Source organism: Myotis brandtii, unplaced genomic scaffold (assembly GCF_000412655.1).
Source record: "Myotis brandtii unplaced genomic scaffold, ASM41265v1 scaffold266, whole genome shotgun sequence".
Lineage (NCBI taxonomy): Eukaryota > Metazoa > Chordata > Mammalia > Chiroptera > Vespertilionidae > Myotis > Myotis brandtii.
This window is the reverse complement of record NW_005360124.1, coordinates 2,018,394-2,042,980: the sequence shown is the minus strand read 5'-3', so window position 1 is coordinate 2,042,980 and position 24,587 is coordinate 2,018,394. Positions and strand designations below refer to the sequence as shown.

Here is a 24,587-nt window from a genome sequence, read left to right as displayed (position 1 = left end):
CCCGCCGCCAAAAAAAAGATAATACAATTTGCCTCTCCTACCTCACAGGGTGATAAAGACTTGGAATACCTTCAGGATACCTCAAAGGAATAACAAGTAGATTGGGTTTTGAGAAACCAATTGCTTATTGATTAACATTGAGAAGACAAATTAATTACTTTTGTGTGGACTGGAGCAATTAGTTGGTAATTTACACCTATAATCAAAAGACCATCCTGGATATTCAGTTTCTAGGACATCAGCAACTTAAATTTTCCACGTTGATTATCGTAGAACTCCATTAATTTTTCTGAAAATAGTAGGAAATAGGATTGGTGGTGGTGATCATCTCTAATAATAAATGTTAAAAAATTAGGTGAGGATAAACAAAAGAGTGCCCTGGCCGGTGTGGCTCAGTTGGTTGGACATCGTCCAATGCACCCAAAACGTCGCTGGTTCGATTCCCAGTCAGGGCACATGCTCTAGTTTTGGCCTTGATCCCTAGTAGGGGGTGTGCAGGAGGCAGCTGATTGATGTTTCTTTCTCACATAGATGTTTCTCTCTCCCTCTCTCTCTAAATCAATAAAAACATACCCCCCCCCCCAAAAAAAACCCCACAAAGGAGCAAAACCATTTGTTTAGGAGGTAGGTGTGGTTATTTCTATGGTTTAAGCCTGTACCCATTTGGATGCATCACTTGATCATCCTCCTCATCTTCTTCGCTTCTTAGAGAATCCTGCTCAATGGTGACCTGCTCTTCACCCTAGAAATCAAACATTGGAACAGAGATGCTATAAAGAAAATCTTAGGCATAATGGACCCTTTCTGGACTGTTGCCTACAATCAATCCAAAGGCAGCAAACACTTCTTCCTTATGGACTATGCACCTATCCCACAACTTTCTTTGCTTCCCCTTCTCCTGCCCCACCCCTGTCTATAGCCAGTGTAAATTCTTTTAAAACAACTTACATCTTTCTTTCCAAATTCATTGTATAAAAGAGCCCCCTTGGCCTCAGGATGGTGCTAATGTTGTCTTGTCCATCTAGCTCTGCTGGTGGTGGTTTGGTCTGGGTGCCCCAGGACCCAGTCCCTTTTTGGGCTGGCACATGGCTCAATAAACCCTTTCTTGCAGAAAATCTGTTTGCCACAAAGAACTTTGTTTAACAGTTTTATATTCTACTAGAGGCCCAGTGAATGAAATTCGTGCACTGGTAGGGTCCCTAGCGGCTGCTGGCCTGGTACTTCCTCCCTTTCCCTGGCAGGCCCCGCCCCCCTGGTCGAACTTCTGGAGGAACTCCTGGTTGAGGGGACAATTTGCATACTATGCTTTTATTATGTAGGATGGGTTTGGACAAGTATTTAATAGCATGTATCAACCATCATAAACAGTCATTTCACTGCCTTAAAAATCCTGTTCCTATTCATTCTCCCTCCCCTCTTGGCAACCACTGATCTTTTCACTGTCTCCATAGTTTCCCTTTTCCAGAATGTCATAGAATTGGAATCCTACACTATGTAGCCATTTCAGATTGGCCTCTTACACTTTGTAACATGCACTTAATGTTCCCCCATGTCTTTTCATGGCTTGACAACTCATTTGTTTTTAGTGCTGAAGAATATTTTATTGTCTGGATGGACCACAATTCATTGAACCATTCACCCACTGAAAGACATGTTGGTTGTTTCCAAGTTTTGGTGATTATGAAGCTGCTATAAACATCCATATGCAGGTTTTATGTAGACAGAAGTCTTGTTTTCTCTTTTTTTCTTGAATAATATTTAGTGAAATGAACACTTTTTATAATATAGTAAATAAAATAGACAGTAATATGTATAGCATGATCTCAATTAGGTAACATATGCATGTGGATGTATATAGTATTTGCCTTATTACAAGATTTTCCTTAAAATGGAAATGCTTTTGTTTAGGCCATGCACTGATTTTTTTCTGAAATTACAGGTCACTTTTTTTTGTCTTCCAAATTTTGCTGCAATAATTTTCCTCTTTTTTCCCTAATTCAAACAAGTTATTCTTTTTATCATGAGAATAACTATCCCCCAAGAAATGGCTCCATAGTAGGCAATTACTATAGAGCCAGAATTACTAAAAAGAACAACAAGAAAGGATGACTGACAGGGAGAATTTGCTCACTTTTAATAGCAGAAGGCTTTCTTCAAATGAGATCCTACCCAGATCCAATATATAAGAGAAACAGAAGTGGCACTGTGATGGAGCGCCTCGGACTGCTATGTAACTTAGGTGCCATTGAGGAGCCCCAGGGCTTGATGGACACAGTTTTAGAACCATCTCTTAGAATCTTTCTTGTCTGCCTCCTTTACCTTAAAATTAAAATGCTTTTGTTTAAGCCCATGCTTTCTGCACAGGATGGAGCTTGAAACCTGTAGTAGTGACATGTCAGAGAAAGCCTGGGTACTCGCCCCATCAGAGAATTCTGAGGACAGGTATGTAAACAAGACCTTTATTTGGGCACAAATGTTTTCTTCATGACTTGGTTTTACACACTCTAATTATCTCTTAACTCATTCCTCTGAGTGCCAGCTGAGCACCATGCTTTCTGTCCCCATAGCTCTCAGGTGCCTGTCACACAGTGGTTACCATGGTAACAGACTCACTCACCAATCTCGGGCCATACCTGTTTGGCATTTACATGTTTGCTGTTTTGCACAACTCTATTCCTTATGGAGTTGTTTCCTGATGTGTTCTGGTTTTTATTAATGTCTTCTTCATTCTAAAAACAAAGTACAGTTTGCAAAAATAAAATTTCAGAGCCAAACAAATATATGTTCTTTCAATGAGTGGTGCCTAGAAAACTTTATTTTCTTTTTGTTAAAATTGGAATGACATTGGTTAATAAGATTATATAGGTTTCAAGTGTATATTTCTATGAGACATGATCTTCATATTGCATTGTGTGCCCACCACCCAAAGTCAAACCATCTCCCATCACCATATATTTGATAGCCTTTACCCTTTCCTACTCCCTCCATCCCCTACCCTCTGATAACCACTTCACTGTTGTCTGAGTGTATATGTTTTTGTTTGTTTGTTTTTCTTATTTGTTCATTTGTTGCTTTCAGTTTTACATCCCACATATAGTGAAATCATATGGTTCTTAACTTTTTCTTTCTGACTTACTTTGCTTGGCATGATATTCTCAAGGTCCATCCATGTTGTCACAAATGGCAATATTTCATCTTTTCTTATGGCTGAGTGTATTCCATTGTATATATGTACCACATCTTTATCCAATCATCTATCAAAGGACACTTGGGTTGTTTCTATGTCTTGGCCATTGTGAATAATGTTACAATGAATGTAGAGATACATGTTTTTGTGAATAAATGTTTTCAAATTTTTTGGGTAGATACCCAGAAGAGGGGTTGCTGGGTCATCTGGTAACTCTATTCTTAATTTTTTGAGGAACCTCCATGCTGTTTTCCGTAGTGGCTGTACCAGTTTACATTCCCACCTCCTTTTTCTCTGCAGCCTCTGTAATACAGCACATACATAAAATCTAACTTCCAGCACATACATGACTTATGCATAAGTCTTGTTGCCAAAATGCTCTTTTGTGTTAGCTGTTTATATCTTACTTTAGCATAATTCCTTGTGATTAGCAGACACTAACAATTATTTGTTACATTAATAAGCCACAGTGATTTTAATGTTGCACTAACTGGTACAGCAATGTAGTATCTCTTGGTATTTCCTATCAAACCTGATAGGTGTGCAGGGACAATATGTATAATAAAAAATGACAAAATATTGCTAATTGCTGAAGCTGGCTGATGTGTACTTAGGGACTCATTTTACTATTCTTACTTTCATGGATGCTGAAATTTTCTTTAATAAAACATTAAAAATGATATCCAACAGGAGTTGGTAGAAAAATGGGACACAGGTAACAGAAGGGGCTGGTCCCCAGGGTCCCTAAATACAAGTGTGACCCTGGGCAGGTCGTATCTTTGTAAGTCTCAGTCCACCCATTTATACAACACAGTTTCACACTTGGTGTTCTCATGGTTCCTTCCAGAATCCTGACATTTTCCGGTTCCATGAGGAACTTCAGCTTCTCGATGCTGATTATTCCTGCCACCTGGTGGCAGAATCTGAAGCTTCCTTGTGAAACACAAGGGTGGAGCCTGCCTTTTCAGAGTAAAAAAAACGAGTAAGGGGTGTGTGTGTGTGTGGGGGGGGGGGGGGACGAAGGGAGGGGTGGTGTATGAGGTGGGCGTGCAGAGTGGGCATGAATGATGACAAGGGTACCTCTGAATGTATTTTGTAACATGTAATGGGGTTGTTTTACCCCCCAGTAGAGTGCACATCTTAGCTTTTTAGCATTTTCAGGAAGAAAAATGCATCCTATTTGAGGATTTCCAACAGAAATAATGGGAGTGTTGTGTGGGTGTTGATTGGTGCCTGAAAAATAACCCTTAAAACACATGCTTCTCAGCTTCTTTTCAAATTGGAGTTGTGAGGCTGTAATAGGTGGCTCATAATTACTTCTGAGCCCATTGCTTTTCCCCCCATCTATTTAGCAATTCAGATTACTAGCAGTTTAGTAGTCTCCTGGACTCCTACAATCCTGACTGTGTTCTAAGTGCAAACCTGTCACTCCACAGAATAGTTACAACACAGTGTGTGTGTGTGTATGAGCTTTTCTAAACAGTTTGCAGCACGACACTTCTAATTTCTCAAATCAACTGCGGGAATCCTGAGGGTGATGATTCTGGATAGAGCCCCTCCTGAAGGGCAGATCCTTGACCAAGGAGTACATGTGCCTGGGCTTTTCTCTTTGACTTGGCATTCTCCATGCTGCTGGAGCAACAGTGGGTGTTACGGGGAGTATAGATGGACAGAGACCTTTTTATTGATTTCTTCTTTTTACTCAGTTTCTAAACCATATTATAACTTCTAGAATATAGGAAATTATTGAAATCATTCCCTCCCCCTAATCTATTTGTGATTTTAGCTGAACACATGGCCACCCAGAATAAAGGCTACATTTCCTAGAGTCCCATTTCACTAGATTCTGGCCAAGGAAATATAAGTACAGTAGGTCCTCTGGTTACGTCGGAGATCCGTTCCTACAGCACGATGTAATTCGATTTTCCCGTAAGTCGGAACCCACCTACATAAGCACCTATGTCACTCACATGGAGCACATACACAGCAGTAATGAAGTGAAACTGTAAAAAAATAAAAAAGATAACAATTCCTGACCTTTACTTGTGGTGAATAAATAATAAAAAAACATAAAACAGATATCTACACACGTCGAAATGACGGAACTTTTTTTTTTTTTTATAAATAAATGGGAGATGGCCACGTAACCACGAAACAACGTATGTCGAGTCCGACGTAACCCGAGGACTGTCTGTAGAAGTGGCAGGTACTCTTTGTCCCTTGATCTTTTCTTCTGTCCTGCTGCCTGGTGTGTGGATGGTTCCATCTGGACCAAGAATACAAGGGCCCATCTTAGTGATAGCAGAGTGGTGAGTTGGGGTGGGGAGGAACTTGGGTCCCCAAGAGCCTTGAGCAGTGCTCCCACCCTAGCTCTGTACTACCCACTTCCAGCCTGTTATCTGCAGGAAACAAACTTCTCCTTTTGTCTCTTTTGGGTTTTGCTTTTATTTGCACCTAGCCTGATATACTGGTTAAACCAGGGGTGGGCAAACTTTTTGACTCGAGGGCCACAATGGGTTCTTAAACTGGACCTGAGGGCCGGAACAAAAGCATGGATGGAGTGTTTGTGTGAACTAATATAAATTCAAAGTAAACATCATTACATAAAAGGGTACGGTCTTTTTTTTTTTTTTTTAGTTTTATTCATTTCAAATGGGCCGGATCCGGCCCGTGAGCCATAGTTTGCCCATGGCTTGGTTAAACCCTTTAAAAGTTTTGTTATTTGACCCTAAGAGGCCTGTGAGATGGGTTTCCTGGTCTGTAAAAAGTTTCCTCTTTTTACAGATCAAGAAACTAAAGCAAAAATAAGTAAATCACTTGACGTGGTTTGCACAACCAGAAATAGCTGAGATGGGATCTCAGGCCACATTGTGTCTGCAGAGTTTTGCCCTTGGGCCAAGGCCCTTTGGCTTTGGAGAGATGCAGACACAGTGGTATACCTACAAAGTGAATTCCCTTTTGATTAGAAAACTTGATTTGACCCTAGACCTAAAAGACAAGAGTAGAAATGAAAGAGGTGGTAAAAGATTCCAGAATTGCTTGCGGCCCCTTTTGAACAAATTTGGGCTCTGGAAGTCATTTCTCAAGCCAGAATTTTTCAAGCCCCATGGTACAGTCTGATTTTAAGTAGATTCTATCTTTAAACGATGTGAGTGGACACTCTTGCATTTGTGGACAGTCATGTCTCTGTGATTAGTTTGACATTTTTTTTCCTTCCAATATGTCTGCTCCACTCACTCAGTCTCTCCCACCACGGTGGCCCAGAATTCACAATGTGACTTCCATTTCTCAGTTCTGTGACCAGGATTTTTCTATTGTGACAGGAGAGCCTCTGTTCCCCCTTCTCTATAGAAAGTGCTATGGCCTGGCGTTGCTCTGAATGTATGAATGGCAGAGGGGATACAGCCGGGCTTGAGGACTGGGGCAAGAATGGCAACTGATACCCCAGGGAGACTTTCATCCTGACCTTTGGTGGGACACAGATCATGTAAGTTTATGGAATATGGGGATGGCCCAGTGGGCAAATGTAATGTGGACATGGAACCTGAGGAGTTGCTATGAAGATGTTCAACTGGTTTTAGCACTTGATACTTCACAGTGAATTCTATGAGGTGTTTGATAATATATCTTAGCTGGAAGGCATACCACCAGAACAGATTTAGATTGGTGGTTAAAGTTGTTTATTGTATTATGCATGTATGTGTATATGTATGTATATATGAATGTATATATGTATCTGTCTAGCTATCATTTACACTTCTCTGTATACCTTTAAAGCAATCTTCCTAGAAACAGTCAACATGTAACATACTGAGAAGAAGTGATGCCTTAAATATTGCCATGGATGTCAAAGTCTCAATCCCCAGATCAAAATGGGGATATGATATTAGTTGAACTTGGGACTGTTTAAGTCTATATATTTCACCCACTCGCCTGTTAATCTAAGAAGCCAGATCTTTACTTTGTCCCCTGTGATCTGCTGAATATCATGTGCCCAGCCATAGAAATGCTCGATACTGTTTTTGAATGAATAGAGAAGGTATTCTCAGGGGCTGTTGAGCTGATTATAGTAGCAGCTGAAACAGTGTCTCTACAATTAAGTAGAGACCAAATGGTATAGGACTGCTTTCTCTATTTCTCCACAAGGTTACCTTATGTTCTAATATTCTAAGCCTTAGGTATATAAATAAAAGTGTTAGAAATACATCTCTAATTTCTGTTGTTTTTCGGAGCTTCTTCAAGTGATGTAACCTCTCTGTGTTCATTTCTCTGAACATGGAATGAGACTAGACTAGAGCAACTGCCTCAAATAGTAACTTAATTCCAAAATGCCATGTAAAGAGATTGTAGGGAGTGGCTCAACATATGCCTTAAGATGACTGCTGTTTGGAATATTGATAGCTTACCTATATTAATTAATGCTGCATTGCAATATAAAGCTTGGGTTCCATGGTCAGACCTGGGTTCAAATCCAGCCTTAATATTTTGAGGCCCTGTACCCTGTTATATGGGAATGTAGCACTCATTACTTGCCTGTGGGGCTGTGTAGCTGTTGCAGAGCCACTCATAGTCAGAGGTCATTGACTACTATGTTATATAATTTTATGGTTTAGTTTGGTACTTGCTTGCTTGCTCTGCGGCATGTACTAGTATAGTCATTTTGTTCTCTATTAAGATTTGGCCTGTAAAAGTCAATATCTGTTTTGTGAATCTGATCTCTCCAAATTGTTTGAGATCATTCCTCCCTTATTTATTTATTTATTATTTCCCAAAGCTATAAATGTCAAATATTTTAAGGCAATTTCTCTATAATGTTGTTCTTTAAATTGCATGGGCTGTACCTTGACGGATTGCACTTCCAAAGGCAATATAGAGAAATATTCCAGAAGCCTTTGATCTTTATCTATTGCTCCTGGCCTTCTTGGTTCACATAACCTTCTGACACAGGTCTTGGGTTTATGCAATCTTTACTGTGAGTTAATGGGCACTAGCTAGACCCTTCCTCCCTGTGATCCTCCTGTTCTTCTTGCCGGCTGGTGAGGTTTGAAGACTGGGTAGGGAGCAGCAGTACTGTGGGCTGAAACCACCTGGTAAGCCTGGGAAGCAGTTACACTTGCCTGGCCACAGTTCTCTGTCATCTCTGAATGCCCTGAAGGGAGCTTTGAATTGGGTGCAACATTCTCCCCTTGTGATCATGTGAGCTCGGGGCAAACCAAACCATGTAAGAAAAAGGGAAAAGTGGCAGAGTTCTGTCCCGAAAGGAGAAAAAGGAAAGGTTTACAATCATCACGTTAAAAAAATAAATGTAATCTATGAGTTCATTTCTGTTTAATCATATATTTTGTTTTTTAGATTCCACATATAAGTGAAATCGTATGGTATTTGTCTTTCTTTGTCTGACTTATTTCACTTAGCAGAATTCCCTCTAGGTCCATCCATGTTGCTGCAAATGGCAACTGTAATTGAAACATTTTTAAAGAAGTATAAAAAGTTTTAAGTATGCATATACTCATAGAATATGGTTTCTATGACCTTTCTTGAAAATACTGTTAGAGGAAGAACTTCAGCCAAACAAATGGTAGATGGAGAAATTATGGCAAAAGGAGTGATAATATATTTTGGACCTAATTAGTGAAGTAAAATAAAAAACATTTCCAGGGATTCCAGAATAAATTTTAAACATTCTATCCCTGACAATGTAGAAAGATGACCAGAAGGAGAAGGAAAGAAGGGGGAGAAGGTGAAGTACACAGGTAAAGTACCATTTCCTCATCTGTTAATTTCTGGGAAGCTAAAAGAGATTATAAATAGCTGTGTTTAAGATAAAAAGGTAAACACTACAAGATATATATTCAGTTAAAATCAAGTGGTAGAAGGGAAAGAAAGAAATTATGGAAGGTGGAAAACATATCAATTTTGTATTACTCATAGTCTTAAGCTGGTTATGAAAGGAACCATTAAGACAAAACAAACAAAAAACCACACCAGTCTTCTGTAGAAACCAAACAAAAATAAAGGATACAAACCATACAGTGAAAAGATTTTTTAAAAGCACAATATAAAATATGATGAGAAGAGCTAAGAGCAAACACATATACCTGGAAAATCAATCATTGGATGTGATTGAGTCATATAGCAAACACACCACAAGCATATACTGAAGATGATCCAAGAAGACGAAACATGCAGTGGTCATGACCTTAAGCCACCAAAGCTGAATACAGGACAACCGTCCCCCCCGCCCAACAATAAGCATGTCCAAAAAGAAGCAATGGGGGGATACAATCTCATGTTTTGAGATGTACAAATGTGATAGATTCACATAAAGGAAACACAGAGAAATATCTAGAAATGCATTTAGAAAGAGTTCTGTCTATGACAGATCAAGTGGGCAAAGGTAAAGATGAAGACAAAATAACAATGAATAATAGGAATCTAATTAACATCTATTGAGCTCTATAACCTGGAAAGAAAATTTATTCTGGCCAAGATCGCTAGTTGTCCCCAAATCTATTCTTCCTCATTTCCTTTAAAAACAGAACTCTGAGTTTTACGGAGCCTAAGATTTCCCAGAATAAAGATACATTTCTCAGGCTCCCTGTGGCGTTGATAATGTTCTGCCAGTGTGGTGGATGCTGGGAGCAACTTCTCGGAAATGTTCTCATGCAGGATAGGTAGTGGAGCCTCTAGACCACTTTCTAGGTGTTTTAAAATACACAAATTTAAATATATAGGATTCAAAGAAAGCCAATTATATTGAACTAGTTATTAAAATAAATTTGTGATAGAATAGTGTATACGAATCTTTATCAACACATTTAAAAACAAGGAAAAAACCCAACCAGGTCCAGTGAGAAGTTTTAATAACTACCTTAATTTCAATGCCTTGAGATAATTTTAAAATATTAAAATAATGAGGTGATAATTTCAATATTTTGAGATATCTGCAACAGATATGAACTCTTTGTACTACTTGTATGTATTAACTCCATGGAGTGAGGGTGCTTTTGCACCTTGAACGTTCATTTCAAACTAGGGGTTCTCCTCCTCGTGGTCTGTGGAATAGAATGGAATGTGTCCTTTCCCCCCTCAGACTTATGTGGAAGTCCCACCCTTCCTTCACCCAGAGTATCTCTTAGTTATGAGGTAACTATAAATGGGTACATCTGGGAGAATATGGATCTTTTTTCTTATTTGTAATTGGATATCTTGGTTTCATTTATGGACCTGTTCATAAATATAAGTGGGGGAAATCAAATAATACCCAGGAGTAAAGGCCTTAGCATCGTCTTCACGTAGATTTTTGAAATAGACAGCAAATGAGTAATGTTTAAGCATTCTGCTTAATTGTGTGTTAGGCTGACTTCCATTGATTTCATCAGAGTCCCGAGTTCCATACAGTGGTTCTCAACCTTGGCTGCACATTAGAATCACCTGGGAATCCTGTTAAAATCCTGATTTCTGGGCCGCATCCTCCGGAAATTCTGTTTCTTTGTTATGGGGTGGGGTCACAACATTAGTAACAAAATCAGGATTTTAAAAAGATTCCCAGGTGATTCTAATGTGCAGCCAAGGTTGAGAACCACTGATTTAGAAGATGAAATGCAAATTAACCAATGTAATTTGGGTGCCAGCCCACGCTAGTGGTCGCTGCAAGAAATGTCCACTTGATGGCACCACTCTACTAAGGCTGTAAGATTCAGCTGCCACGAAGGCCAATGCTTGCCCAATTTCTGATTGCAGCAGTATGTTGGCTTTGGAAGCAGGTACCTGATTAAAGCATTAATACGCACCCTGGTTGGTGTTGCCCAATGGTTAAAGCATTGGCCCGAGCAGGGAAGGTTCTTAGGTTTGATTTCTGGTCAAGGGCATGTACCTGGGTTGCAGGTTTGACCCCTAGCCCTGGTTGGGAGGCAACCAATCGATGTGTCTCTCTCACATTAATGTTTCTCTCTCCTCCCTCTGAACCTCCCTCCCTTGCACTCTCTCTAGAAATCAATGGAAAAGATATCCTCTGGTGAGTATTAACAATAACAACAACAGAAAGCATTAATATGCTAAGCCATAGTCTCAATTTTATATACTATAAATGTTTACTTCATATATTGTCTAGGATGGTTATATCTAGTAAATAAATTCAATCCTTGTCAAAAAGCGTTCTGAGATTGCTGGCCAAGTTTGATACAAATTGAGCACCAAAAGTAAAAAACATGAGTAAAGTATCTGCAACTTGTGTTAAAAATAGATGGATTGATGGGTGGAGAGAGGGTAGCATAGATGAATAAATATGTGAGAAAGCAAATACAGCAAAATATTAATTGTAGAATGCAGGTAGTGAATATACAGGTGCTCACTATGAAGTTCTTCTAACTTTTCTGTATGTTTGAAATTTTTCATAATAAAATGTTGAAAGAAACAAATATCATTGATAATTGATTATAAAATATTGAATAAAAGGGAATGTTAGTCTCTAATGAAACTCAAAAAGGGAGAGCAAGTCAAAAAAGGGAAATCTATTATTTTCAGAAGAATGTGAAGTAAGGAATATTGAAGAAATGAAAAATCATCATTTTACAGATCCCAGTAATAACTAATTTAGAGAAAGGTCATCCATGGTTGCTAAAATCATCGAGTGAAGTGCATGGGAAACTGGATATTCACATAGCCTTGAAGTATCACCCCGTCAAATTGCTTATTAATTAGAAAGAGAGATGTATACTTTTATAATAGAGTGGTCTGCTCATCACACCCTATCCCAGTCATTATCAAGAGGGGAGTTAAGTTCCTCCAAATGCATGTATGTGCATTTATTTCTTTTTTACATTTGGAGTTTTTAGAGCTTGGAGCTAGCTAAAAGTCACATAAAAATAGAATTGTTCACTCCAAGACATCACTGACCTTATCCTGCTGGGTTGCCTTTCACTCTTCCTATGCTTTTGGTATTTGTGTTGATAATTTGTGTTTGATAAGGTGTGATTCTTTAAGCCTTGTTCTAATTTCCTGCTATTGTTCCTTGTCTTTCTTTGACTTAGTCTGATTTGTTTGAATAAAGAAAAATACTCCCGTAAGGATTTCTACTATATGTTTGAGAGGGAGAAGGCCAGAACTAAGTCTCAAGACATCCAATGAGAAGCTAATCCCAAGAACAATATGGAAGTGCCTGGACTTTTTGCTCTGAGCCAGGCATAGGCACAGTACTCTGTGCTTCTCTATGTACTATAGGCACAGTACTCTGTGCTTCTCTATGTATTACCTTACTCAACCCCTCCTTCCCTTGTTTTCTAATATTTGCATCTTTATCAATTTTTTATTACCCTGAAGCCAAGAATTCATAGATAAGCATCCTTTCTCCTCCCATTAAAAACCAGTCTTCTTTCTACCCTTACTGCTTGCTATGGTCTAAATGTTTGTGTTCCTTCAGAATTCATTATGTTGAAATTCTAACCCCCAATGATGATGGTATTAGATGGTTGGGCCTTTGGGAATTGCTTAAGTTATGAGGGTGGGATCCTCATAAATAGGATTAGTGCCCTTATAAAAGAGACCCTACAGAGACCCCTAGTCCCTTATATCATGTGAGGGCACAGTGAGAAGATGCTGGCTGTGAAATAGGAAGAGGGCCCTAACAAGACTGCCACCATGGTGCCCTTGATCTTAGATTTCCAGCTTCCTGAACTGTGAGAAATATTTTGTTGTTGTTTATAAGCTACTGAGTCTATGATATTTTGTTATATCAGCCTAAATGGGCTGACACTAGGTTCATATTTTGCCTCCTATTCATTCTTCAACCCATTCTAGTATGGCTTTCACCCCTACCATGCTATGGAGATCACCCTTGTCAAAGTCATCAATAGTTTCCATTTCCCTGAATCCAGTTTTCATTGTATTAACTGTTCCTTAAAATACTTTTGTCCCTGACTTCTGTGATAACATGTTTTGCTAGTTTCCTCTTTACCACCCAGACTTCTCTTTCTCCCTTTCTTGTACCGTATCAACCTTTCCATTCAACCTTCATTGTCACATACAGTTCCTTGAGGCTCTGTCCCAGGCATTCTCAGTCATTCCTCTAACAAATATTAGTATTTACTGTGCACCTACTGTGCTGGTTGTTGGCATTGCATATATGATTCCTGTTCTTAGAGAGTTTAGAAAAAAAGCTGTCGACCATAAATTATACAATTGATTATTTAAATAGTAGGGTAAGGACTATTAAAAGGTTCAAGGTACTATTTCTACAGGTTAACTGGAGTAAACTTGTTGTGTTTGAAAGTCCAAAGATGCAACCCATTTAGCCATAGGGAACTGGAAATACTCTTACTAGCAAAATATCTTCCTACAGTTGAGAGGAAAAAAAAAAAAAGAAAGAAAGAAAAGAAACAAGTATATAATCACTTTGAATCTATTAATTCTCCTTAGTCTTATTTCCTTCTCTGATTTGTTTTTAAAGGCATATCTCTAGTAATCTGAAGGGATCAAAATTTTGCTGTCCTCATGATTCGTTCAGGATGTGGCTTTTAGCCTCAGCGTCTGTGCCGGCCTGTCACCCTTCCCCTTCCCCCTCATGTTCCTGGCCTCACCCTTACCCTCACTCTCCTACTTCCTCTTTAATGAGAGCCCCCTTGTCATTTCCACATACAGTAGAGTTAGTGCCTGGAACATTACAGGCTACCTCTTATTCCAACCTGTGCTTTCTAAAGTCTTCCTCCTCTATTTCTTTGTTCCCATTCTCTGACCTAAAGACCTCATGGTCTACAGGGGAATGAGGAAGTGGACATGTGGGCCAACAGGAAGCCTAACATTTTGTTGGCTTTGTGTGCCTTTGTCTCTTTCCCCTCCTTGCTAGATCCAATATACCATGCAACTGGACCTTTGTTCTCCATCTCCTTTATCTGCATGGGTCTGGCCCTCAATCAAGCAATTCTTTATTTTTTTAAAAATTTTATATATATTGATTTCAGAGAGGAAGGGAGAGGGAGAGAGATAGGAGCATCCATGATGAGAGAGAATCACTGATCGGCTGCCTCCTGCATGCCTCACACTAGGGATCAAGCCCACAACCCGGGAATTGAATGGTGACCTCCTGGTTCATAGGTCAACGCTCAATCACTGAGCTACTCTGGCCGGGCAACAATTCTTTCTTTTAAATCTCCATGGCTGCACAAGTCAGACCTGTGCCCTCTAATCAACTTTCTCCTTGCAAATGTTCCTGAACCAATGGATTTGGGTGATGAGAAACTCATGATGCAATAATTTGAATTAGAAAAATAAAAATTCTTTAAATGCTAGCAAAGTTGTAAAGTGATAGAACTGAAAGGGCGGGACACTGACAGGGAAGTAGAGCCCATCAGTGGACAACTGCACAGCTGTACAGACTGCTGTGAGGAACTTCGGTATGCTCCCGAAGATGAGTGTGTCAGGAGGGTCAGGCAATGGAGAGTGGGGAAGGAGAGCAGATATATCTGTGCCGGCCCCTTCTGGATTATGACCTACACTTCCTCATGGTGTAAAGAGCCTTGCCTCACATTAATGAATTACTTTCTGATCATGTTTCATGGAGGAGTTACAGCCCCTTATAAGCCGGCAGGCTAGTTTTTTTTTTTTTTCCCTGAAATGTTCCTGAGTCCACACAGTATAGAAATTTAGTTTTAAACCTAAACTGTATCATTGATTTTGGATCCTTGGGACCAGGATTTTGAGGTAAATCAGACCTGACTGGTCCCTCTACTCCTGTGTGCCTGTCTTCACCAGCCTTTCTGTCTCCCTGCTCGCGTCTCTCATGTCTTCCCAGTCAGGCCTTGCCTTCTCCACACGATGCAATATGGAAAAAGTGGTTCTTGACAGGGTAGCTTGGGGAGTTACTTCTCCTCTACTGGGTATTTCCTTCCACCTATCACAGAGTAGATGTTCAATGTACATTTGGAATAAATGAGGGAAAGAATGAAGACCTGTAAGGGTTCATTTGGAATATCTGAGAAATATTCTCCAACCCTCAACCTAGGTGAGCTCACCTTCACTCTGCATTGTACGACTTGGCCACTATTAACTGCTTTTAATCAAACAATAGTGCTCTATTTCCATCTCCTTGCATAATGCCTGGCACTAAGTCAGAGCTCAATACATATTTATTGAATCAATAAATGTCATGGTTTATGTCAAAGAATTTTGGCTCTTGGAGGAAAAGAAGCAAACAGGGCCTTGACTTTGCAAACCCAGGAAACGAATGAATATTAAGAAGTCTCCCAGTGCATTTCCCGGCTTCCTGATTTAACCATTCCTAGTAATCATCTACTTTGTTCCTGACCACTCTGGGAGGCTCCTTAACCATGTGATTCATAGGGTTTTCTTAAGAAACCTCTATCTTTATTTACTGCCAAAGGACACATGGTGTGCATCTTCTTCCTCTCTCTCCCTTTTAAAGGAAGAAGAACAGTTAGACATGCCAAGACTGTAAGTGGCTTCTGAGTCAAACACGTTAGCCCATGCGTGGAGTCCAATTAGACACCTCCAGATCCAGATCCCGGCTTAGAGTGAAAACCATGTTGCACTCTGTCTGCCTAAATCTGCAATTTGAAGAAAATTCTATGCTCTGTGGCACAATAGGGACTTCAGGTTCATGCTCACAATAATCTGTTCTATATAAAATTACAAATACTCCCACCTTTGATTTTTTATTTTTATTTTTTTGACAAATAGCAGTTTGGCTAGCACCCAAGGCCCAGCTTCTCATCAACATCAGCAGTGTCTGGATAAGATGGGTCAGCGAGCACCACCACCCTCATTTTAAATTACGGGACTGTGGAACGAAAGCTTTATTCCTGCCCTTTAAGGGCCTGACCACTAAGGTTAGGTCACCAAATTAAAAGTAAAGTAACACGTTCAGATTTGCCTGGTGTTAGTAATTTATCTTCTCTCTCTCTCTCTCTCTCTCTCTCTCTCTCTCTCTCTTCTACATTGGTCTTTTAAAAATTTTTCCTGGACTTTTCTATGTTGGAAGTGTGTGATTACTAAGCCAATCTTTTTACTTGTTATAGGTTTTTTCCCCCCACAACTGTTATCACTGCTTCAGGTAAACGCCTTTATTAACGGTTGGCTCCAGGGAAATCATGGTGGGTGAGCTGTAAGTCAGATCAAAGACAGACAAGCCTTGTGGGATTTTCTAAAGGAACTGCAAGACAGGTCAAATAATGGCAGTTACCTGGGAATTTTGCCCCCTCCATGGGCTGTTAGGCTGCTAGTTTTCATTGTGATTTCAGAGTTGTTTTTCAAGACTATCCTGAGTCTGCGGAGAGTGGAATAGGACTAGGAAATTAAGACACCAGAATGCTTGCTGTTCTAATTGGAATTTAGTTGTGTTACATGAAAAAAACACACACACACACAAGACACTCTCCAGATTGATATGAGGCTTTGATTATTTTCCAGAGTTTTAAAAAAATGATTTTGACAATTTTTTCCAGCATTCTTGTTGCTTTTATGAAAGAGAGCTTTGGAGGTCCTTACTCCACCATCCTGTTAATGTCACCAACAACCTCAGATTTAAATAGAAAAGTCAGATATGTCACAAGGGAGAATCTGTATGATCAAGTGATAAGTAATATCAGATTTTTTTTTGTATCCTCCCAAACCAAAAAATATGTATATTACCTGCGTCATCAGTACATGTGGCTACTAAGTATTTGAAAAGTAACTAGTGCCACTGAGAACCTGAAAGTCAATTTTACTTAAATTTTAACTAATTTAAATTTTAAAATGAACATGAGAGATTCATTCATTGGAAAACATTTAAGTATGTTTGAAACTTGGGTATGAATCTACTTTTTCAACTATACATTTTATGAAACCTAAATACAGATTAAGTATTTCTGATAAAAATTTAGCATTAAAATTGGCGTGTACTGTTAAGTATAAAAACACAATGGATTTTAAAGACTTAGTACGAAACAAAGGATGTAATGAAAGCATCTCAATAACTTTACATTAATCGCAGGTTGAAATGATAATGTTTTTAGTATTTCAGGTTAAATAATCTATATTGCTAAAATTAATTAAACCTGTTTCATTTCACTTTTTTTAATTAAAAAAAATTTTTTTTTAATCCTCATCCAAGGACATTTTTTCCATTGATTTTTAGAGAGAGTGGAAGGGAGAGGTAGAAACAGAGAGAAACACCAATGTGAGAGAGACACATCAATGGGATGCCTCCCGCATGTCCCCTATGAGGGTCAGGAGCCTGCAACTGAGGTACGTGCCCTTTACCAGAATTGAAACCGGGACCCTTCAGTCCACAGGCTGATGCTCTATCCACTGAGCAAAACTGGCTAGGGCTCATTTTACATGTTTAATGAATTTATAGAAAAATGTGAAATTACATATGTGGCTTATACATACATATTGGACAGATCTGTCCTAGTTAGTCTTCAGTTAATATCTACATTATTATGCCACATTCCAATGCCTTAATTACAAATGAGTAAGTGCCCTTCCTTCCCCCAACACACACACACACACACACACACACACACACCTTTTTTTGAAGGGAATCATTTCAGGAATGCTTGAATGAGGAAAAAACAAAATCATTAAGCACATCCCCTCTGAGATGTCATGGAAATGACATGGTTCATAGTCATGTAGGTTATTTTCCTTTAGAATTAAGTAGGTCTAGGGATGATCATACAGATCTGAGGAAAAAAACAGAGAATGCAATTTTTTCAATTTTTTAAATGTCCTTCACAAAAGCAAAGTACTGTATTGTCATGGGTTTTCTGTGTTTTAATTCACTGATGGGGGTGGGGGGGGGAAGCATCTGATAGCTCCAGCCAAGCTTGTCCTGAACTATGTGAAAACCTACTTAATAACCTGAGTGTGATTACGTTGACCTCCCTGACTAGTGTGTTGGAGAAACAATACTCTTCCTCTTCACTTTGCATAATTTCTTCCAACCTCAGAACTATTATATTCAAAGAATCTGGGTTAGAAGTCCATGCCAATGTTCTTGCGCTTATATGACCTCTCAAATTTTAACCTCCATGGAACAAACTCTCCATACCTGACTGGCACACCAGACAATTCACGGAGCAGGTCAGCCTTCCTCTGCGTGTGAGCAGGATGGAGGCACATTTCCCGTCTGGTCTGGCCTCCAGACTTTCCTAAGTGGTTTCCACCCAACTGATTTCCTCATGAGCATAAGGCAACCTGATTTGGGATTCTGAGGGACATCTTCAGTAAAGGTGTTCTTTCAAAAACTTGCCTGAATTTTCACCCTTGGAAATTCTGAACTTTATCTGACTTCTCTTGCTGTCCCTCTCTCTCTTCTCTGGATCCTTCTACCTCCATTGAGTTTGGAAAAAATTTTCAGTCACTCTATTCTAAAAAGTCATACCCCAAATATGAAGACTTGGCAAATGTGGTATTTTTCAAATGGGGAAACGATGGGTTTTTAAAAGAAGTGATGCTGACATAATTGGGTGTCCAGGTAGAAAAAACAAAAAACTTGACTCCCACTTACACTATACATAAAAATCAATTTCAGGGGACTAGAAGCCTTAATGTAGAAGCAAGGACAAGGTTTTAGAAAATATGGGAGGGTGTCTTCATGATCTTGCGGGTTAGGAAATGATTTCTTTTTAAATTTTTCAATTACAGTTCACATTGAATATTGTTTTATATTAGTTTCAGATATACAGCATAGTGGTTAGACATTTATATAATTTATGAAGTAATCCCAAGATAAGTCTAGTACCCACCTGGCACCATAGATGATTATTACAATATTATTAACTATATTCCCTAGGCTGTCCTTGACATTCCTGTGACTAGTTTGTAACTGCCAATTTGTACTTCTTATTCCTTTTACCTTTTTCATCTAGCCCTCCAACAATCCCTCCCATCTGGTAACTATTAGCTTTTTCTCTCTAAGGAAAAAAATATTTTTTAAAAAATCTATTGATTTTTAGAGAAAGAAAACATCAACTTGATGTTCCACTTACTTAGACATTCATTGGTTGATTCTTGTATGTGCCCTGACTGGGGATTAAACCTGCAGCCTTGGCATATTGGGAGATCAACTGGGCTATGCAGCCAGGGCCAAGGAAAAGATTTCTTAAACAGGCTATTTAAACAGAAAAAACACCTGATAAATGGGACTCAATGTAATTCACTCTGTTCATCAGAATATTCCAGTGAAAGACAGCTTCAGTGATAGAAGACATTTGCACACCATATAACTGAGAAAAGGTTTGTATTGGAAACATGTAAAGAACTCTCTTAAATCAATAAAAAAGGGACAAAATCCAGTAAAGAAAATGGGCAAAAGACTTGAACAAGTATTTCATGAAAGAGGCATCTAATGGCCAATAACATACAGAAATTAAGTTTAATTATAATTTTGTTTAACAGTGATATACTGCTATACATACACCTACCAGAATCACTGAAATTAAAAAGCCAGATCAATATTGGTGAGGCTGTGGAGTAATAGGAACTCATACTCTGTGGATGAGAGTGTAACTTGGTAAAACCACTTAGGAAACCGGTTTGGCCTTATTGCTAAAGTTGAAAACATACTAGTGTATATGCATTTCCAATAACCTAGCAATTCCACATCTTAGATGTAATTCCAGAATAAACTTGTTACATAGGCATCGGGAGACATGTACAACAGTATTCATAGCTTTGTTGTTTGTAAAAGCTCGCAAAAGCTCCAAATTTAACTGTCCACTAAACAGTAAAAATAAACAGTGTAATATTTATGGAGAATACAGTATATCAATGGAATTGGATGAACTCCAGTTTACATGCAACACTGAAGCAGCCGGATCTTAGACATTTTAAGCTGGACCAAAGAAGTCAGTTACAAAATGATTCAGCTTGCTTACTTCCATATAAACATTTTGCAATGAGCAAAGCATTTTTCTTGTATATTTCTACTTGCAAAAAGTTAAACATCAGGAAATGGTGGTGCTTGGGGATTCATAACTAGAAGTTAAAGTGTAAGCAAAGCAAGGAAGCAATGACCATAAAGCTGGGGTAGCTGTGACCCTGGGGGAGGGCGGCGGTTATGACAGAAGGCTGGCAGTTGGGGCTTCAGAGCGGAGGGATGGCAACATCCTGTTTCTTAACCTGGGTGGCACTTTATAGTAAGTTGTCTATTTGGTTCTGTGTATTTCTGCATGTCAATTTCACAATGAAAAAATTTTATTAAATAAAATCTCTCCCTGCCTACAACCCCAGTCTTGTCTCCCCTGAGCCCATCTCTCTCTCTCCCCTGTTCTCTCAGTCAAAGGAATGTTTCTTCTGCCCTCATTGTCTCCAGTCTCTTAACTCCCACTCATGACATAAACTACCCCTACCCTCTCCCCCACATCACGAGGAATTGGCAAATCAAATGAACTGATCTCATTCTATGTGCTCCTCTGTTCCCCAGGGGAGTTTTTGCTGTTGACCTGGTAGCTCTCTTTTCCCTTGGCTCCCCCGACCCTTCTGACCCTTCCATCTGACTTCTCCAGTTTTTCTGCTCATCCAACACACGTGCCTCCCAGCTTTCCCTCCAGGAGGCCCCCAGATGGATGATGCCTCCTTCTAGGCTCCAGTGCAGCTCTGCATCCATTTCCTGCTTCATCTCCTTCTTTATCCAGGCGTAGAAATAACCTGAATTTCAACCAACAGGCCTCACAACGAATTCACTCTCTTCCTCACTCCAACCCTATTTCCGGATTTCCTATCTAATAAACTTCTAAGTTGACATCTGAAGCTAGAAATGTTGACTCACCACTCTCCTTACCCTGCCCCAGCACCAAAGGCTACATGCTTATGTTCATTCTGTATGCGAGGCTCTTACTATGGTCTTACATTTCCGTCCTCCACAAATCCATCTGTTGAGACCCTAATTCCCAATGTGGTGTAGGAGGAGGACACTTTGGGAGGTGATTGCATTATGAGGGAAGAGCCCTCATGTATAGGAGTAGTGCGCTTATAAAAGAGGCCCCAGAGAGCTTTCTTGCATCCTTCTTCCATGTGAGGACACAACAAAAAAGACGGCTGTCTCTGAGGAGGTAGGGTAACTCACCCCTCTATTCTTTTAACATTGTTTCTGTTAAGTGTTTTTGTTAAAGATGAATTGTGTTCATCCCACGGATGAGCAGCATATGTGTGTAAGAGTTGCTGGAACTAGCTTCAGGGAGGAGGCTGACTCCAGCAACTGGATGTTCTGGTTCCGGGAGACTTGCTGACTCTCAACCATAAAAACTGTATCTTCCCTTGACCAGTTTTGAGATAATCATCAGAATGGACTGTGCTAACTTACAGTAGAGAACTGGCAACCCCCTAACCACTTAGTTATTTGTTCTGCTTTCTCTCTCCCTCCTAATAAAAACCCCGGAGCGCACTGAGATGTGAGGATGGTCTTTGGAACGGGAGTCTGCCCTCTTCTCAGGCTGCTGGCACTTGGATAAACCGTGTCTTTCCTTGCACCAGCATCTGTCTCTTGAGTATTGGCTATAGAAGCAGCAGCCGAACTTGAGTTCTGTGTCAGTGGGTCCTCACCAGACACAGAACCTGCTGTTGCCTTAATCTTGACTTCAGAACTGTGAGAAATAAATTTCTGTTTATTAGCCACCCAGTCTGTGTGATATTTTATTATTCAGCTTGAATGGAATAAGACAGAACTGTGTTGTTGTTTTTTCAACATATATGACATATTTATGACATACATTTTAAAAACTTATATTAGCTCACTTAATTCTCTCAACAACTCTAACATAGGATATTATTATCCTTCCTTACAGAGGAGAAAACTGAAATCTTCAGAGCTAACAGCTCTTATTCCAGACTCCCATCAATTCCAGTGCTGATTCCTCTCCTGGGCATATACCTGAAAACCTTAAAATCATGTATTTGCAAAGATATATGCAAATGCCCTATGTTCATTACAGCATTATTCATAGTGAGAGGAGATTTGACTTTGGGTAGTGAGCACATGGTGCAATATACAGATCTTGTAACATAGATCTGAAACCTATATGTTCATGTTGACCAATGTCACCCCAATAAATTTAATTTAAAAAAATTCTAGTGCTGAAGGCCTTCTTATCAGCAATCGGGCTTCCCTACCTGACATCAGTTTCCACTGCCTTGAACCTACTTTAGATTATTATACTAATCTCCTAACTGGTGTCCCACTGCACACACATACACACACATCTCTTTCCGTTTCTGTTCACCTTCAACAGGGGTAGTAAAGTACTCCTAAAAAATGTGATAGTATAGCCCTGGCTAGTTTGGCTCAGTGGATAGAGCATTGGCCTGTGGACTGAAGGGTCCTGGGTTTGATTCTGGTCAAGGGCACATGCCCAGGTTTCGGGCTCGATCCCCAGTAGGGGCCTTGCAGGAGGCAGCCGGTGGATGATTCTCTCTAATCATTGATGTTTCTCTTTCTCTCTCCTTTCCTCTCTGAAATCAATAAAAATATATATTTTAAAAAATTTGATAGTATTAATTCTGATTGGTTCCTTCTCAAATGCCTTATCGCACACAGAGGCCATGTGATCTAGTGCCAGCCTGCCCTCTTGTCCCTGGCACACATGCTCTTTCAGGCCCCTGGGCCTGTGCACAGACAGTTCTTTTTGCTTTCGATGCTCTGTTCAATTGGGGACTCCCTGCCTACCCTTTAAGCCCTATCTGATATTCTCTCTCCCTCTGTGATGCTGTCACCGACTCAGTCACCCAGCTCCACCTACATTTTTTTACAAGGTATTTGGTGCCAACCTCCAGGGTCATATTTCTTTTTTTGTTGTTTTCCATCACATTATATTATAATTACAATTGCTTATTTGTTTCTGCCTGCCCTGTTCCTTGAGGGCCAGAATAGTGTATTATTCCTTCTTGAACTGGGATCTCTTTCTAGTGATGGCCACGTCTAGAGGGTAGTTAATGGTTTCTCTGAGTAAGTACCTGTCCCTGGAAATTCTTGTTGACAAGCAAGCATGGGAAGAAATAGCCTGGTCACCATTGATTGGTGTTGGTGTACAGTGATCTGCTAGGTTTGAGATGCCCTGCTCTGCACCCTGAAGCCTGGAGATGCTCTGTTTTGATAGAAGAAGTGAGGGATAGAAAACAGGGCATTCAGTCATTAGCACCACCACCAACAACAAAACAACACAAAGAACAGAACAGCAGGGCCGCCGCTGATGTGTCCTCCTCACGGACTGAGCAGCCAATTGCTTGTGACATGGACCTTTCTCCTTAGTAGACACTTTTGTCTTGCTGCCGTGTTCACTTTGCCTCTTTATCCCATTCCATCCCTTTAATACTCTTGGACCATAATCGGCCTTTTGCTCTATGCTTTTCTTCTCATTTAGCCCTTCTGAAGGTGATAAAGATATGCCAACCCAGATCTAGCTGGCTTGGCTCAGCGGATAGAGCATCAGCTTGTGACTGAAGGGTCCCAGGTTCGATTCTGGTCAAGGGCACATGCCCAGGGTTGCAGGTTTGGTCCCTGGTGGGGGGTGTGCAGGAGGCAGCCAATCAGTGATTCTCTCATTGTTGATGGTTTTTTTTTTTCTCTCTCTCTCTCTCCTTTCTCTATGAAATTAATGAAAAAATATATTGAAAAAAAGATATGGCACCCCAAATATGACGCTCGGGCATAAGAGTTTTTTGAGAAGATGGGAAAACCAAGATTGTGGCATAGGTAAACACCGGAGATTGCTGCTTAGCACAACCACTTCAAGAATACAACTAAAAGATGGAACGGACATCATCCAGAACCACAGGAAGGCTGGCTGAGTGGAAATTCTACAACTAGAAGGAAAGAGAAAAGCATACCGAGACTCAGAGTGAGCTCCAGTTCCGGGCGAGTCTCTGGGGACCCAGACTCATACGGGGAGAAACTGGACTGTCTGGCATCGGTCGGAACTTGAGGGCGGCTTTCTCTCAGAGGTGCTTGCAGCGATTACGGGACACTGAGACGCGGGGCCTCTGAGGGCAGCCACAGCTGCTTGCTCTGCCCTGTTGATCCCCTGGGACCTCCACCCAGCCCAAGCTGTGCACCTGCTTTTGCATATGAAAGGCCTAGCCCTTTGCAATCTGAAAATTACCTAACAAACTTGCAGCTGGCCCAAGGCCTCAGGGAAACTTGCATTGCTTCACAGCTGAGCTCCTGCTGGGTAGCCTCAGGGAGAGGCTAGATTAGCACCTCCTTAGAGATCCAGGAGCCAGTGTGCCCGGTGGTCAGAGTGGGACCATCCAGATTGCAGCTCCTCGGATCCATAAAGGAAACACTCAGGGGGCAGACTCAGTGAGCACCAAAGCCCCACTGAAGCAAGTCTTGCCCTGGAGGGGTGTCTCCAGCACAGAAGTTCTCCCACTGCAGACACAGCTGATTCTCACAGCCAATTGGCCT

The 24,587-nt window shown here is 40.2% G+C and overlaps 1 protein-coding gene across 1 annotated transcript in view; it reads right to left on the bottom strand.

Moving 5' to 3' along the window:
- The window catches only part of SLC28A3 (solute carrier family 28 (concentrative nucleoside transporter), member 3), a 54,334-nt gene that overhangs the window by 26,561 nt on the left and 3,186 nt on the right, over window positions 1-24,587 (bottom strand). Inside the window, exons 2-3 of the mRNA XM_005868335.2 lie at window positions 2,634-2,729; window positions 660-742 (exon numbers count right to left, since the gene is read on the bottom strand). Coding sequence (XP_005868397.1) covers window positions 660-742; window positions 2,634-2,729 — 179 coding nt within the window. The remainder of the gene's footprint in view (window positions 1-659; window positions 743-2,633; window positions 2,730-24,587) is intronic.